Source organism: Anopheles merus, chromosome X (genome assembly GCF_017562075.2).
Source record: "Anopheles merus strain MAF chromosome X, AmerM5.1, whole genome shotgun sequence".
Taxonomy (NCBI): domain Eukaryota; kingdom Metazoa; phylum Arthropoda; class Insecta; order Diptera; family Culicidae; genus Anopheles; species Anopheles merus.
The window spans coordinates 22,715,984-22,734,301 of NC_054081.1; the positions used below are offsets into that span (position 1 = coordinate 22,715,984).

Consider the following 18,318-nt stretch of genomic DNA (forward strand, 5'->3'; position numbering starts at 1 on the left):
GGTAGTTGGATACTGGTGGTTAATAGCTCATACAACAACACGTCAAAATCGCTTGCGCTATTTTCAAGAAAAAGTTTAATAATTTTTGGGGTCGCAGATGGTCGTAGCTAGTTTTAACGACAAAATGTAGGAAAAATGTTGTTCTTTCTATTAATATACGACTCACGAGTGAAATCGAGTCGAATCATTAAAAAAATCACTCTCCAAAATGAAAATATCCAAAAATTCAGCAGGGATGTTTGGTTTTCAATCATTTATGAAGTTTAAAAACGAGTTTTTTTGTTAAATATTCAGACATAACATCAAATTATGACAAAACACCTTCAACCTTCAACGACACATTGATTATTAAAATCTAAGCATCATATACTAAAATATTCTGGTTTATGTTCGGTCGAAAAATAGCTCCAATTTGGGACAAAAAACACAAAGTTTATACTTTGATGGCCTATATCTCAGTAAGTTTAAGATAAAAACGTGAAATATTTTGGTTTCAACTAAGTTTAAGTATCTTTTTTAAGAAAATGATTATGGTGTTAACCTGCGATAAAGTTTGATTTTTCGATCAAAGGCGTTTGCCCAATGTGTAGTGGCGTGTTAAACGGTGGGCGGACTGGGCGGCCGCCAGGGGCCCCGGCGATCTAGGGGGACCCGTCAATATGGATGTTTGACTTCGTCTCAATTCCACCCCCCCCCCCCCCCACCGTATGGGGCTTAAACCACCGTTTTCAAGACTTATTTCTAATCAATTCACTCACTCTCTCCGCTTGGTGACGCACAGACGTGGTTTTGATCGCTCCTGCTTATTCCAGTGTTTTAACGCGGCTTGATTAATCGCCCTGTGGCTGGCAAAATTTTATCGCTTGTGACTTTTGCACACATCTGCTTTGCGATATCACTCGTTGTGTGCTTGCTTTCCACTGTAACAGTGTTATCATAATGACTATCTGTGCAATTTGCGCTACGGCAATTAATCCAAATGGTGATCCATTACATTTGTCGTGTTCGGGGGTGTGTGGCCGTTTGTTCCATGCTCACTGTGCTGGTGTCTCTGAATCCACGTTAAGTGAATTGTTGGCAGATTGTGGTCTGTGCTGGCTATGCAAACAATGTGATGCCTTGCGTAAATCGAAAAAGCCTGTATTGTTTCCGGAGATTGAGGCCGCCTTGGTCAATTCAATGGATGGCATTTTCTCGTCTCTAGGAAACGCCATTAACTCGATAAGAGCGGATCTGCTTCACCGTCTTAAGCAGGATCTATTTAGTGAGAGTGCCTCGTTTGATTCTGCATATGGTAAGAGAGACGCACGGTGCCCTCTCCGAACATCACTACCCCTCGATCTACCATCTCGTCACCTCCCTCCGGCTCCCTGGCCGGCAGTGCCTCCTGCGCCTGCAATGCAACAAGGAACGGGATCGGGGAGTACATATGATCCAGTATTTGTGGCTCCAAGGCCAAGGGACACGCTTACAGATGAGTCGGCCATAAATATCGATAGTGCAAGCAACACTAGCACCGTTAAATCTATCGTCGCCCGACTGGATGCTCCCATAAACGATCCATCTAACTTCGGCTCTCTGAGTACACCACGCTTGGCCAGCATGCCTTCTCAGAGTGCTTCTCTGCCGTCGGCTCTCTCTCATCCACTGAGTGACACCTGTTCTGAACCTACTTCCGTGCTACATAAACTCTATGAGAAACAATAATGGCCTCCCTACTAGTATGTCACTTGGTGATGTGCTTGTTACGTGCCTGAATGACATTCGTTCGCTTTTTGCTGATCATTTCTCGAGTGTCTATGAAAATGGTTTAGATAACTCTGCAAGCTTTGAGGCCAGTCTTTCATTCACCCCTCTCAATGTCCTGAATGTTGAATTTGTTTCTGTAAGCACTGCTTCTGTTTTACGTACGTTAGGTAACCTTAAACCATCCTCAGTGCCGGGTCCCGATGGTATTCCTGCTGCTTTACTCGTTCATTGTCGTGAAGCACTAGCCCTTCCTGTTTCTTTCCTTTTTAATCTTTCTTTGTCCTACTTTTCCGCTACTTTTCCGAATATTTGGAAACAAGCATGGATAAGGCCAGTTTTTAAAAAGGGTGATCGTGGTTGCGTCTCTAATTATCGTGGCATATCTATTTTATCGGCGTTCAGCAAAGTCTTTGAATCTGTTATTCGTTTACCTCTAATGGAAATGGTGAAATCGTGGATCATTCCAAATCAATATGGCTTTATGGCTGGCCACTCCACCACTACTAATCTTATGGAATTTGTTTCCTCAGCACTCTCAAATCTGGACTTTGGCATGCAGGTTGATGCTGTGTATACCGATTTCAAAGCTGCGTTCGATAAAATCCCCCATTCTCTGCTCATTGCTAAATTCAAGAAACTTGGCTTCTCTCCTTTCTTTCTTGAATGGCTACAATCATATCTATCAAATCGTTTTTGCTGTGTTAAATTGAATGACGGTTTTTCTTATGAGTTTCATTGTTCGTCTGGTGTATCCCAGGGTAGTGTCTTGAGTCCTTTACTTTTTATTTTATTTGTCAATGATGTTGTGGTGACACAACGTGTAACCGCTTCTTAAGACGCGTTACGCATAGCAAACACATACAGAACGCATCGCGCGTAACGTGTAGCACTCTTTCACTCACTAACACTAACAATAGCAAACGATTGCACTACTACCATTAGATATAGGATTAGAATTATATTTTATATTAGAAATAAAATCATTCTACGAGTGACCACCAAGCGAGCAACAAGCCAACTCATTACGTGCACCCGAAAGAAGTGAAATTAGCTAGAACATTCCCATAACTGGTGACCCCGATTGAACAAATATCAAAATACGTTTATCCGAAACGTAACGTAGCAATCGCGAGTAATCATTTCACAGTGACAGCTTTTCATTTGCATTTCGCTCGCCACGTTTTTAAGTTCAATAATCGAACATTGACCATCAAGTGTCGACCGCGTGCGAAACAAAATGACGACCAACAACGAAGTTGAACAAAATGGTGCGCTGATTGTGAAAAGTGAGGCAAGTGAAGCTACAGTGATTGCTAAAATAAATTTCCCAGACTTCGACCAAGAGGATATTGAAACCTGGTTCATATGCCTTGAAGCCTCTTTTCACGTCAACGGCATTAAACTGGACAAGTTTAAGTTCAACACAGTGATCGTTGCTCTTGGTTCACGAGCAAAATACGTGCATTCAGTCATCAAGCAGTGTCAAAACGAAAATAACAGCAACAAGTACGAAACACTAAAGGAAGCTGTTATCGCTCATTTCCAACCATCGGAAACACAGCGACTGAGCAGTTTGCTTTCCGGCATGTCCCTTGGAGACCAGAAACTCAGCGTTTTGCTGTCCGAGATGCGCCGCTTAGGAGGAGCAGGTTGTACCGACAACATCCTGACCAACTTATGGTTGCGAGTCCTGCCCAACACAACTCGTGCCATCATCGCTGCCATGCCAACCGCAACACTAGACGACCAGGCAAAAGTTGCTGACAAGATTCTGGAGGCACCCCGCGAGCAGATTTCCTCTATTCAACATCGAGGAGATGCAGCTACGATAAATTCGCTGGAACAACGTATCGAAGCCCTTACGCAACGCTTAGATGAAGCACTAACAGGTAACCCCCACAGACGGAACCGTTTTACTAATACACGTTCTCGTTCTTGCAGCCGACGGGATGGAACGCCAGCCAGAAATAAACGAGGCTGGATCTGCTGGTTTCATTTCCGGCACGGTTCTCAAGCTCGCAAGTGCGAAAAACAGAAGGCTGACAACCCGAACGTACCGTGTATTTTTTTCGACGGGAAGATCGAGGTGTACTCTCGACCGCGACCGATGTAAGCGCTAACCCGCAAACCGCCCACGCCGCTGCCGCATCTGCCAGCAATCCTGCGTCCGCCACGGACAATGATAGCAGCAACAACAATCGTTTACAACGCATACACATACACGACCCGAAAACATCGAATCGATTCCTTATCGACACCGGAGCGGACGTATCTGTTGTCCCACCAACCTTAAGAGAACGTAACTCACCAAAACACTCACAACAGCTGTTTGCCGCGAACGGTACCCCAATACACACGTACGGTACCAAGCGTATCACTGTCGATCTCGGCCTACGACGATCCTTTGTGTGGGTGTTTGTCGTCGCAGATGTAAAGTCGCCAATCATAGGTGCCGATTTCTTAAAACATTACGATCTCCTTGTCGATCTCCGGCGATGCAAACTGATCGATAACACGACCCGTTTTGAAATCGAAAACATTAACGCAGTGACCGAACCTGCTATTACCACATTCGACATGAATTCACCGTTTTCTGACATTCTTACCGAATAAAAGGACATAACTGTTTTAAACATGAAGCACAAACCAACCGAGGCGAACACCGTCCATCAGATAATCACAAACGGACCACCCGTTTTTTGTCGACCACGACGATTGCCCATCGACAAATTAAAAGAAGCCAAGGCTGAATTCCAATTTTTAATGGAATAGGGGATTTGTCAACCCTCTAAAAGCAACTGGGCAAGCGCCTTACATCTTGTAAAAAAATCGAACGGCAAGTGGAGACCATGCGGAGATTATCGGAATCTTAACGCGATCACCATACCAGACCGATACCCAGTACCGCATATTCAGGATTTTTCGAATATCCTGCACGGCAAAACTATATTTTCATGTATTGACTTACAAAGGGCATATCATCAGATTCCAGTAGCCCCAGAAGATGTCCCAAAGACGGCCATAACGACTCCTTTCGGACTTTTCGAATTTAAATACATGACCTTTGGCTTAAGAAACGCAGGACAGACTCTACAAAGGCATTTGCACGCTATCTTAGGCGACCTCGATTATGTTTTTCCTTACGTAGATGATCTATGCATAGCTTCAGAGAACATAGAACTGCATAAAAGGCACCTCCGTGAAGTTTTTGAACGCTTGAAACAGAATAGTCTCGTCATAAACGCAGCTAAATGTCAAATAAGCCAACAAGCCGTGGATTTTCTCGGACACAGAGTCACAGCCGAGGGTATACAACCGAAACTCGCCAAAGTTCAAGCCATTATTGATATACCTAGACCCATTAACGCCAAGGAACTGAAAAGATTTCTAGGAGCCATAAACTTTTATCGCCGATTCATACCACGCGCAGCTGAAAACCAACGCATCCTACAGGCAATGATATCAGGCAACATAAAAAACGACACGACTAGCCTCGAATGGAATGACACTACAAACGACGCATTCCTAAAGTGCAAACAGGAACTATCAAATGCTACTCTGCTTGCACACCCTTCACCTGAAGGAACACTAGCCCTTGATGTGGATGCTTCGAATACGTGCATCGGTGCCGTTCTTCATCAGATCACCGAAAAGGGACTACAACCACTCGCATTCTTTTCACGCAAGCTGAGTGAGAGCCAACAAAAGCTAAGCACGTATGATCGCGAGCTAATCGCGATGTACGAAGCAGTAAAGCACTTTAAAGATACCGTACAAGCCCGAGAGTTTTGTATTTATACAGATCATAAACCACTCGTCACCGCTTTTCAGCAGCGTCCAGAAAAGGCTACACCTACACAGCAACGCAGACTTAGCTACATAAGCGAATTTACAACCGATATTCGGCATGTAGCGGGTGATGCGAATAAAGTTGCCGACATGCTGAGCCGCATCAACACAATTACTGCAATAGATACAATAGACTACAATCGCATGGCTAAGGAACAGAAAACCGATCCAGAACTCAAACATTTCCTAGAAAACCCACCAACAAATACTTGCGTTCATCTTAAACAATTAAAATCACCTCTAGCCGATACTCCCATATATTGCGATATATCCACAGAGGCGATTCGCCCTTTCGTACCAAAGCAATTTAGAAAGCAGATTTTAGAAAAAATCCACAGCACAACACACCCTGGTATACGTGCTACCACTCGTTTGGTATCTGACCGCTTCATTTGGCCTTCTCTTCGTCGAGATTGCAAAGCATTTGTAACGAATTGTATGCCATGCCAGAAATCAAAAATACAACGCCATAACAAATCGCCAATTGATCAAATCAAAACGCCTGATCGCCGATTCGCACACATCCATATGGATCTCATAGGACCCTTACCGCCATCTGAAGGCAATTTATTGTCTTACCATCATCGATAAATTTACCAGGTGGCCCGAGGTTTACCCTATACCTAACATGACCGCACACACCGTAGCGCGTGCTTTAATCAATGGTTGGATTTCGCGATTTGGTGTACCGACGAATATTACAACCGACTGTGGCAGGCAATTCGAGTCAGAGCTTTTCCGTACCCTTACAAGTATGCTTGGCATAACACACTTGCGCACTACCCCATACCATCCGCAAGCAAACGGACAAATCGAGCGTACACATCGACAGCTCAAGGCAGCTATAATGTGCCACCAAAACTCGAGGTGGACTGAAATCCTACCTATCGTCCTCTTAGGCATGCGATCTTCTCTGAAAGCAGATCTAAATGCAACGGTTGCTGAGCTTATTTACGGCGTACCACTTCGACTACCTGGTGAATTTTTCGTGCCAAGCGAAGATAAGAGAGCAACATCTGAGTTTGTAACACAGCTGAAGCAGCAAATGTCGAAAATAGCACCAAAACCAACCAGCAACCACAACACACGAGAAGCTCCATTCATCCAAAAGGAGATAGCAACATGCACACACGTTTTCATCCGAGTGGGTGCAATCAAACCGCCTCTAACGCAGCCGTATGATGGACCATACCGAGTGGTCCGACGGAAGAAAAAGGTTTTTATCGTCGAGGTAAACGGAAAGAACGTCCCAGTTTCCATCGACCGCCTTAAAGCAGCATTTACCCAGGCAGAGGATGAAGATTCACCCGCGAAAAATGATCAGCATTCCAATTCACCACCAATTGTAGACCCTCCGTACAAAACACGCTCAGGACGCCGTGTTGTGATTCCGAACCGCTATTAAAATCTAAGGGGGAAGTAGTGTGGTGACACAACGTGTAACCGCTTCTTAAGACGCGTTACGCATAGCAAACACATACAGAACGCATCGCGCGTAACGTGTAGCACTCTTTCACTCACTAACACTAACAATAGCAAACGATTGCACTACTACCATTAGATATAGGATTAGAATTATATTTTATCTTAGAAATAAAATCATTCTACGAGTGACCACCAAGCGAGCAACAAGCCAACTCATTACGTGCACCCGAAAGTAGTGAAATTAGCTAGAACATTCCCATAATGTGTTCTCTGTTCTTTCATCTGATTCCTTCCTTGTGTTTGCAGATGATTTAAAAATATTTTGTCCTATCACTGACTCTAATTCATGTGTCTCTCTTCAATGTCTGTTAGACTCCTTCTTCTTTTGGTGTTCTGCAAACTTTCTCTCCCTGTGTATCGATAAATGTGCTTGTATATCTTTCTCATGAAGCTCAAATGTGTTGTCTCATAATTATTCATTAAACTCTGTTGTATTAAATCGTGTTAATGTCATTCGTGATCTTGGGGTTCTCCTTGATGCAAAGCTGTCATTCAATCATCATATTGAGCGTACCATTAACCATGCCAATAGTGTACTAGGAATGATTTGTGCTATGGCAAATGATGTGCGTGACCCTATATGCCTTAAAGCCCTTTTCTGTAGCTTAGTCCGCCCTATTTAGAATACGCTAGCATTGTGTGGTGCCCAGTCAGCTCGGTATGGATTGAAAGGGTTAAAAGCGTTCAACGCAGATTCCTATATTGCCATTAGGCGTCTTTTAGGGCAATCGGGTGCTTCTTTTCCCCCTTATGAAGTCCGATGCCGTATGCTTGGATTGATGACCCTGCACGATCGTCGCTCTGCTTCTCAAGCTTTGCTTATCAGTGGTTTGCTTCGGAACGAGATTGATTGTCCTTCACTACTTAACAAAATACCGCTGTACGCGCCTGCTCATCTTCTTCGACGCCGCGATTTCCTTCAAATCCCGTCGAAAAGAACGCTTTGTGGCACCAGTGATCCGTTTTTTAGGTCCCTCCAGCGCTTCAACAGTGCCTCTGGTGTGTTTGATTTTCATACTCCCCCTCAATCCCTTCGCCCCCTCTTCCTTCAGTTCTTTGACTCCCTTTTTGTTTCCCCATCCTAATTCTTTCATCTTACTTGTGTTGGCTGTGTTACAAATTGCTTGCTGTCTAGTATATGTTTGTCTAGTTAGATTTAAGTATTGGTTTGTTATCATTAATTTTAAGTTTTAGTCTGTAAGTTTCCCTATATTTAGCCCTCTGAGGCAGATATTTGTATCTAAATAAATAAATAAATAAATAAATAATAGAAATGTAGAAGAGAGAACATGGCTCGTGTATTCAGAAACAACGAATTGTGTATATTGCTATCCTTGTGTATTGTTTTCTAAATCCTCTTCAAAGTTTATAACAGGATTGGATAACTGGAAAGCTATCACTGCCCTTTTATCAGAACACGAGACATCGAAAGAGCACATAGCATCAATGTCTACTTTATATAAAAGATCAAGTACGGTTAATAGAATTGATACCGAGTTAGTTCTAGAAATGGAGAAAGAAGAAAAATACTGGAGAGAAGTCAGTCAGCTCTACAAAATTGTTAGGCCGCTTAGGGATAGCTTTCAGGGGACATGATGAAAGTGAACAAAGGAACCGAAAGGGAAATTATCTCTCTTGTCTTGAATACTTAAGTGAGTATGATGATTTTTTGAAATTACATTTAGAATTAAGTCAGCTATTTGTTACAGCATTATAGTAGATTCCACTCCCGATATAGCTCATATCGATCAACTAACGTTTGTTTTAAGATATGTTTCTTTTTCTGGGAAATATTCGAACGATTTTTGGGCTTTATTCCGATAGATAGGCATAACGCTTCTTATCTGGAACAAGAAGTTCTTGAAAAATTAGAAAAATTGGGATTGAATATTGCACACTGTCGGGGTCAATCATTTGATCAGCATCAAATATGTCGGGCAAGTATATGGGCTTACAAGCTCGCATTAAACAACACAGCACAAGTGCCGTGTTCATACCGTGCGCGAATCACTCTTTAAATTTAGTAGCTAATTTGCTGCTGAAAATAGCAAAAAAGTCGTTAATTACTTCAGTTTCATACAAAATTGTAAACTTTTTTTCTTCCTCAACTCATCGATGGAAAGTGTTATTAGATAATTTAAACAAGGGTCAACATCAATCAGCCGTATTACTGAAAGATGTTCTGTCACTAGATGGTCAGCTAGAGCGGATGCAGTTTCGGCATTAAATGTTGGTTTTAAGGACATCCAAAACGCATTGTCAGATATTTGTAGCGATGAAGTTGAAAAATCTGCTACAGTCGATGAGGCAAATTCTCAAACAGATGGTAAAACCTGACATTGCGTTGTTGACCATCATATGGAACTTTTACAAAGAATTACAAAGAATTAACGCAACAAGTAAATCGCTCCAAACTGTTGAATGTGAATTATTTAAAGGTGTTTCATTAATTACCTCGTAGGTTAAATTCACAGACAACTTTCGAACTGATTTTTCAAAGGTTGAAGAAGGAGCAAAGGAGCTGTCCAGTTTGCCTTCATTGTTTACCGAAGAAAAACGAACACGCAAGCGAAAATTGTTCTTTGATAAATCTCGTGAAAATGAACATCAATTTATAGACAGAGATGATTTTATCGTTAATACATTTTATGCCATATGCGATAATATAAAAGCGCAACTTACACAAAGGACAGAAAAATATGAAACTGTATTAGAACCATTTAGAGTTTTTAATGACTTGAATATATCGGAAGAAAATCGATCCAAATTGATTAAAGCTCTATCAGAAATGTACAAAAATGACATTGAGGTTTATGGGTTGCCAGAATAGTTAGAGCAATTCATACTTTTTCTCAAAGAAACGACGATTTAAAAATAATAGATTCCGACAACAATAATGAAGGTAACAATAACATTAAAGTTGACATTCAGGCATTGTACAAAGTGGCTAAAGAGATATCATGTACGTTCCCAAACATGGAAACATTATTGAAAATATTTCTGACGATTCCCATTTCTAATGCTTCTGGCGAACGATCTTTTTCTGTTTTAAAACGAGTTAAGAACTATTAGCGTAACTCAATGGGTGAAGCCAAGCTTAACAATCTTGCTATTTTATTCATAAAACAAGATTTGATGGATCAACTTGATACAGAGGCAATTATTGAACAGCTTGCCAGAAGGAAGAGTAGGAAAAAACATTTATAACCTAGTCATTGTTTATTTTCTACCAGTTTTATTATGTTTAATATTTTTTTCTTATTTAACATTAGTTATGCTGATTATGTTTTTTTATATCACGTTTAATGCATAATTTGAGCAAATAAGTGTATATATTACGTATAAGTAGAGGTTTTATTTTATTAATCATTAGTTTTTGGCGTATGATTTACAGGTTAAGAAGGTCTTTTTAATAGAGGCGAATGATGGCAATGGGCTCAAAGTCTTTCAAAAAATAATAATAAAAAATATATAAAGTGCTCGAACCCTGCTAAGCTTGCATGTGATGAGTATGGTTGTGCGAGTTTACAACTGTAAACCAACTCATTTCTGTATACGTCAAAGACAAAAAAAAAGAACGCACTTGAGATGACGTCTCTACTCTAGCGGGCTAAGATGATATTGTTTTTATCGTCGTGTTTTGACACTACCGAGTTTTATGTAATAATAGTACTCCGAGCTATTCGGTATCTATTACGTGGATTCAGAGATACGTGATTTTATAAATTTGATAGTTTTTTTTTTTTGTTAATTGTACTGATTTGACTCATCAACTGTCAAATGTAAAATCATTTCCCTTCTGATCGAATTCAATCATTCAGCCCCTATATTTTCCTGGTAATCGCGTGATTCGTCTTACTCGGATATTTGAGATACTCGGTTTTTTTTCGCCCCGCTTTAATAACGTATCTCGGCGACAATCTGTATGACAGCTTTTTGTAAAACAATCAACACATTAATCAAATTAAATTTAATAGCGGAACTATCCATATTGCTGATAAACATAAAACAAATGTGTATGGGCTATTCAGTAGCCTATTTAATAAAGAATTAATTTATTTGTATATTTTTATCAATATCAATATACAATAGTCATATCAATATACCCGCCAAATTCGAATATTCAGTGTGGGAACGATTGAAAGACGATGTACACCGTTCTAAGACTAACTACATTTATTCGATATTTAGTGTAACCAAGGTTGCTGTAACCAATGGCTACTTGATTACAACTAAGATATTGCTATAAGCAATCCACCACATGAGCAAAGAGAATAAAATAAGCTTCACGCAATATTTTTCGTTGAAATTTTTTTTTAACAAAAAAGGTATTTTAAATCAGTTCCTTAAACATATACTATATGTATAAAACGATACCGTTATGTTTATACAATTTTGGACATAATGATTAATAAATATAAATGATAGATAAATATAAATAAATAATGATTTAATAAATATTTTAAACCTTTCATGACGATAATATCTTCAAGACAAAATATGCCATTATAATATTATCGGGAATATAAAGTAAGAGAAATTTACCAACAGTAACTTAAAACTTTATATATAACGTTGGGAACTCCTACTTTCAAATGTAGATTTGCCAAAGTACATCGAACAGACCGACCTGTATTAATTTATGGACCTTGGTCAGATCGTAACATTAATACAAATGTTCGAAGCTTGCAGGCATCAAATAAAAAATTCTAGCACATACAGAACATTCGCATGTGGAAAAGTTATGAAACTGGCCTTACGACACAGTTAGCTTAAAACAGAGTGCAACGGCATCCATACGAAGAAATAAGATCAAAATGAATAATTTGATACAAAAATGGCATTTGTATTTAATACAGAGATTCACATTTACGGCGTGTTGTCCTTAATACAGTGATATGCTGTATAATTTCTTTGATGATACAAATTTTACTCTGAATAAAGATGTTTGTACAACATTGGTTAAAAAAATTATGTATGTTTAAAATTAATAATAATTAATTATTATTTATGATTAATTTTTAATAATTTATAATAACTTACTTACTTACTTATTCGGCACTACAACCGCTTTGCGGTCTTGGCCTGCCTCAGGAGTGTCCGAAACCGCTCACGGTCTCGCGCCTTCGTCTGCCAGTCCGTTATCCCGGCCTTAATGGCGGACGCCTCCACGCCATCTTGCCACCTCAATTTGGGCCTACCACGCCTCCTCTGTCCTTGTGGACGGCCTAAAAAGACTTTACGGGCTGGGTCGTCCGTTTCCATGCGTATAACATGGCCAGCCCACCGGAGCCTGGCGAGCTTTATACGCTGTACGACAGTGAGGTCGCCGTACATCTCGTATAGCTCGTCATTATAGCGGCTCCTCCATTGTCCTTCCACACATACGGGGCCAAGTATCCTTCTGAGCATCTTCCTCTCGAACGCGGCTAAGAGGGTTTCGTCAGATTTGGACAGTGTCCATGTCTCAGAGGCGTATGTGAGTACTGGTACTATATAGGTACTATATAGTCCCAGCTTCGTCCGTCGCGACAGGTTCTTTGAGGTAAACTGCTTTTTCAGGCTGTAGAATGACCGGTTGGCAGCCAGCATCCTTGCGCGCAACTCAGCTTCCATGCTGTTGTCGTTGCTGACCTTTGACCCAAGATAGGTGAATTGTGGGACGACTTCAAAAGTGCGTTCACCTATCTGTACGTCACGCCTACGTAGATTCGGATTATTTATTGGTAGGTCCGCTGATGTTGCCACCATCAGTTTGGTCTTTGCCTCGTTTATCTGCAATCCGAGGCTCTCTGCCGCCTGCTCAATCCCTTGGTAGGCTTCTGCTACATAGGAGAGCCGCAGACCAATGATGTCTATATCATCAGCGTATGCCAGGATCTGGGTTGACTTATAGAAGATGGTTCCCGTAGTCTCCACCCTCGAGTCGCGGATGGCCCTCTCTAGCGCCAAGTTGAATAGGAGACAAGCAAGCCCGTCCCCCTGGCGCAGACCTTTGGTGGTAGCAAAAGGTCCTGAGAGTTTTCCATCCACCCTCACCTGGCATGTGACGTTGGTCATAGTCATTCTAACTAGCCTTATCAGTTTGGCCGGGATTCCAAATGAGCTCATAGCGTCGTACAGTTTTACCCTGGCTATGCTATCGTATGCGGCTTTGAAGTCTATGAAGAGATGGTATGTGTCGTTTTTGTATTCAGCCATCTTCTCCAAGATCTGCCGCATGGTGAAGATCTGATCAGTGGTTGATTTTCCGTTTCGGAATCCTCTTTGATAGTTTCCTACTATCTCTTCGACGTGCGGGACAAGGCGATCCTGAAGGATCAGGGAGAATATTTATAGGCGGTATTCAACACCGTAATACCCCTGTAGTTGTTGCAGTCCAACCTGTCTCCCTTCTTGTATACGGGGTAGATGATGCCGAGATTCCAATCACAAGGCATCGATTCGCTATCCCACAATATAATAACAATAAAATTTATATTAGAATTTACATAAATCTATTGCCATTTCAAGTGAGTAACGATGAAACTCTGTTGTTATATTCATAAATGAATAATAAACTGATCAAATCATCCGCTTTTAAATCTAAAATTATCATGCAACAATTCAAGCATTTTTGAAATGCCGGAAAATATTTATTTGAGATATTTCAATTTAAGATCCCAGTTTATATTATTTGTGAGCAGTTCATCTTAACTTTTTTATTTTAGTTGCGTCTAAACGACAGTGTTTAAACGAGCAATTTGCAAATTTTGTTTGGAAACCTATCTCGCATCGTGTAAATTCCAAACTAAACACATTTAACGCATATCCGTTATCGTGTGGCCACGAGGGATCGGTATTTATTCCATGTAGTAGGGCAGTCAGTCTTGCGTTTGGAGCTCTTTTTTCGAATGAGATCGCTGGTATATATATTTGGACATAATTAACGCATATACGTTATCGTGTGGACATGACGAAACGACGACGACAACAAGTTAACAGTCACATCTTGGGCGATCAAAAGCAACATGGTAGAGGAAAGGAAAAAGGTACCAATAAAAAATAATAATAATAACAATAAAGCTCGATGAGTTGAAAGGATCTATCGGTCAAACACGAAAGAAAAGATAGAGCTTTTGTAGACATATGGCATATGTGTAATTATATTATCTCAAACTCTTCTTTGAATTGTTCTTTCAATGCTCGTAAATAATGGAATCGAAATACGATTTTACTTGTCAATGTTGATGAAAATAGTGCTGATTTGATCATTTATATTCATTGGTTCTCAAATTTACTGCAGCTTGAAGTAAGAGTTTATTTGCATCATTATAATTTAAATTGAGATTATACATATATATATATATATATATATATATATATATATATATATATATATATATATATATATATATATATATATATATATATATATATATATATATATATATATATATATATATATATATATATATATATATATATATATTTGTTAATTTGATAACTGTTACTATAACCGAGTTTACATAGATTAAATCTAATCAATAACTATTTGTTGGGCCGTTCAGTGTACTTATGCAAATTTTCATTTGACAGTCGGGAAGACCATCGTACAAAGCACTCTAGAACATTTTCTTCCCAACTGCTATTTTTGATTGAATTAATAATCATAACTAATAAAAGTGTATAAAAAAAAGTCTGAACAATATAATTTTACAGATTCAAACGTTTCAAACGTCAAATTAAAACGTAATGTTTATGATTCTAACTGTATTAAATGTGGCATGAGAAAAAAAAATCAAAGCAGATTATCATGAATAATTTTCAGCATATTGTTTTGGTTATGGACTAACTATAAACATTTTTTTTTTAATTTTAGAGGGTATATTACTAGTGGCCCATCTATCTTTGCATAGTTATGTGGCACTTTGATAACAATTAGAAACCTGTAGAACTAACATGACTACGCACATCGTTACAGCGAGAAGAATAAGAAGAATCTCCACTGAGTTACATTCTCTTCGAAGAGAACTGTAAGTGTTGTGTAGGTAGCGCAGGTGTAGCCGCGACTCAATGATGTCACGTAACTGACAGCATGTGATGTCAATAAGGCCGGGAAGGACTTCGGCAGCGATCGGGTGATCGATCGCTGCGACTCGGTATCAAGCTGCAGATCAGGATGGTCGATGTTATGTAATTGTTGTAATAGAGTATAAGTTTTAATAAGAGTCTGAGTGTGCCGTTTTATTTAAGTGTATCAAATGTACGTCCCGTTCCGAAACACAACAGTAAGTATATCAAAATATTACGAAAAGCCAAGATTTTTTTTGTCTTACGCAAATGATATGAAATACCAAGCCTCCAGCGAAAATACTGTTTTTTTTTTATAGTTGCCATTCGTATATAAATCTTTAAGACAATGGCTTGGCTAATGGACTAAATCTGATAAAGCTCTCGAGGCTCTTTTTTGAAGAGATTAGTTTTAAGGTCTAATGTGGTCTAAATAATAGACGCACTCAATGCCATTATCCCGGACGGATTCCGTCCACACAGTCTTGACCGTAAGTTGTAAGAATTAAAACAACAACAAAATGTTTGCCAAAATTGCATGCCATGCAGTAAACATCTCAAGTTATCTCTTTTTCGATATTTTTTGACAAATGTAGATCCCATTGAAGTTTATCTTGTACACACAATTGAGATGAACTATATTACAAAATACTCATAATTCACAAATGAGTTATAGCAACAAGCAAGAAAAAAGAACTTGTTATACATTTACAATAATGTATATATTGTAAGCGAATATAAATATAACTATGACACAGTTAGCTCATATCCGTTAAACGAATTTAAAAAAACCCTACTCTACCTTCTGGAAAGCTGCTCAATAATTGCCTCTGTATCAAGTTGATCCATCAAATCTTGTTCTATGTATAAAATAGTAAGATTGTTAAGCTTGGCTTCACCCATTGAGTTACGTAAACAGTTCTTAACTCGTTTTAAAACAGAAAAAGATCGTTCACCAGAAGCAGTAGAAATTTATTTATTACTTATTTATTTATTTATTTAATCTTCAACGGGCCGTATAGCCTAATTAAGATGTAACAGTTCATTCAAAAAAATACATAACAAAAACAAGATTTGCATCGCAATTCACTGCGGCCACGGCAAAAGCCGGAGACGTTCCTTGAAGCACTGAGTTGAGATGTCGAAGTCGAAGCAATCCGAAACAGTGTTGAAAACAGCCGACATGCGGAACATAGGGTCAGACCGACCAGCACTGGAACGGGGTTGAGCGAGCCGTAGAGTTTCTCTAGACCTAAGTGTTCGGGATGGTGCATAGATATCGACTCGATGCAACAAAGGCAATGAGTCGATAGAGCCATTTAGCAATCCAGCGATGAAAGAGCACTGTGCATTGCTTCTTCTAACCGAAAGAGGTTCAAGGCCTAGAAGACGACACCGCGCAGCATACGGAGGAAGATTATTGCGATCCTGTCAGGGAAGTAGGCGTAGGGCATATCTCGTGAGCTTACGTTGAATCGCCTCAAGCCGAGCAATTGAAGAAGCGGTAGTTGGGCTCCAGACTACGCACGAATATTCCAGAACCGAACGAACGATACAGTTGTTCACAGCTTTGATGCACATGGGGTTGCGGAATTCATTAGTTGTACGGATAACCACGCCAAGTAATTGATTTCCTCTGGCTACAACGTCATCGATATGCTGTTTAAAGTTCAAACTAGAGTCAAGCAGAACGCCCAGGTCTTTGGCATGATTTTGTCGATTAACTGCAGTGCCGTCCATGAAGTAGGTACCAGTGACTGGGCTCCTGCATCGACTAAAAGACACAAAGTAGCATTTCTCGATGCAGATAGTCAGCCCATTACGCTTGCACCACGAACAGAAAATTTCGATGCAGTTTTGCAGGAATGTACAATCACCTGCGTTGTGAATAGGCGCAAACATTTTTGCATCGTCGGCAAACAGACTGATACTGTCGAGAGGTAAAGCGAGGGTAACATCGTTGATGAACAATATAAAGAGAAGCGGGCCAATATTGCTTCCTTGTGGCACACCCGAGCTGCTGACTATTTCTTTGGACACGTGCTTATCAATTTTCACGATGTATGTGCGATTAATTAGTTAAGACTTAAGCCACTGTACGAGCGAGCTGGGAAATCCTAGCTTATCAAGTTTAGCGAGAAGAATTGCGTGCGAAAGAGGGTCGAATGCTGTTTTCAGATCTGTATAAATTGCATCGACTTGAGCTCCGGCATCAATTCGGCTAGTGCAATAGGTTACAAATTGAACCAGGTTCGTAGTAGTCGACTTTTTTGGCACGAATCCATGTTGATACGGGCTTAGGTAGCTGCGGCATCACTTAGCAGATTTTTGTATATCACTATTTCGAACACCTTGGCAATGGCACACAAAGAAGTAATACCCCGGTAGTTGATGGCATCTGTCCTGTCGCCCTTTTTGCAAATAGGAACCCTCCAAGATTTCCTCCATGTTTTGGGAGAGTAGCCATTGGCTAGCGATGCATTGAACATTTTTGCAAGGATAGGTGCTACTGTCGTTTGACAGCGTTTCAGCACGGTAGAGGGAATTCCGTCGGATCCAGGAGCGAAGAAAGGCTTTAGTTGCATTAGGGCTGATAAAACGATCTCACTGTCTATAAAAAGAGGACTCATGTTAATTGCGCCAGCCGGAGTGTTGACGAGAGCAGCATCAATGGTATCGGTATCATTCATAGCCGGTAAAAAGCAATCTGCTTAGCGATCCGCGAAGAGATTGCACATGTCATTAGTGTTGGCACTTGTTGCTCCTTTGTACGTAATAGATTTCGGTGTATGCGTGGATTTTGTTTTGCTGTTGTAGAAGCGCCAAAACGAGTCAGGCCACCTGCAGAGGTTACGTTGAATTTTACTCAAATATGTGCCATATCGAAACCTGTTATAGCTGCAGTATAAAGAATGCGTGTCAAAGTAGATCGAGCGAGATCTTTGGCAGCGGCGCGTTTGGTAGTGACGATAAGCAGCTCTTTTTACACGTTTGAGTCGTTTGAGTGTGCGGTCCGCCCAGGGGGGGTTAGGTTTAGGATGCTGAACTGGGACGCATGCAAAAAAGGCTTGCAGCATAAAAGACGAGAATGAACATACTGCTTCGTCAAGTGAAACAAAATTGGAACAGTGAAAACTATTGTTAAACATTGATATCATGTCGTTCAGTTTCACATAGTCAGCT

At 40.2% G+C, this 18,318-nt stretch overlaps 1 protein-coding gene across 1 annotated transcript; it reads left to right on the top strand.

Annotated features, from left to right (window-relative positions):
- The first annotated feature begins 2,986 nt into the window (after positions 1–2,986).
- Positions 2,987–4,362, top strand: LOC121591025. The gene is made up of 3 exons (XM_041911342.1): positions 2,987–3,638; positions 3,691–3,771; positions 3,830–4,362. The coding sequence occupies exons 1-3, from the start codon at positions 2,987–2,989 to the stop codon at positions 4,360–4,362; spliced, it is 1,266 nt and encodes a 421-aa protein (XP_041767276.1).
- The last annotated feature ends 13,956 nt before the right edge of the window (positions 4,363–18,318 follow it).

Coding starts and splice junctions, on each gene's coding strand:
- LOC121591025 (XM_041911342.1), top strand. CDS start 2,987: ATGACGACCAACAACGAAGTTGAACAAAATGGTGCGCTGATTGTGAAA. Junction 3,639..3,690: donor CTTAGATGAAGCACTAACAG/GTAACCCCCACA, acceptor TCGTTCTTGCAG/CCGACGGGATGGAACGCCAG. Junction 3,772..3,829: donor CACGGTTCTCAAGCTCGCAA/GTGCGAAAAACA, acceptor TTCGACGGGAAG/ATCGAGGTGTACTCTCGACC.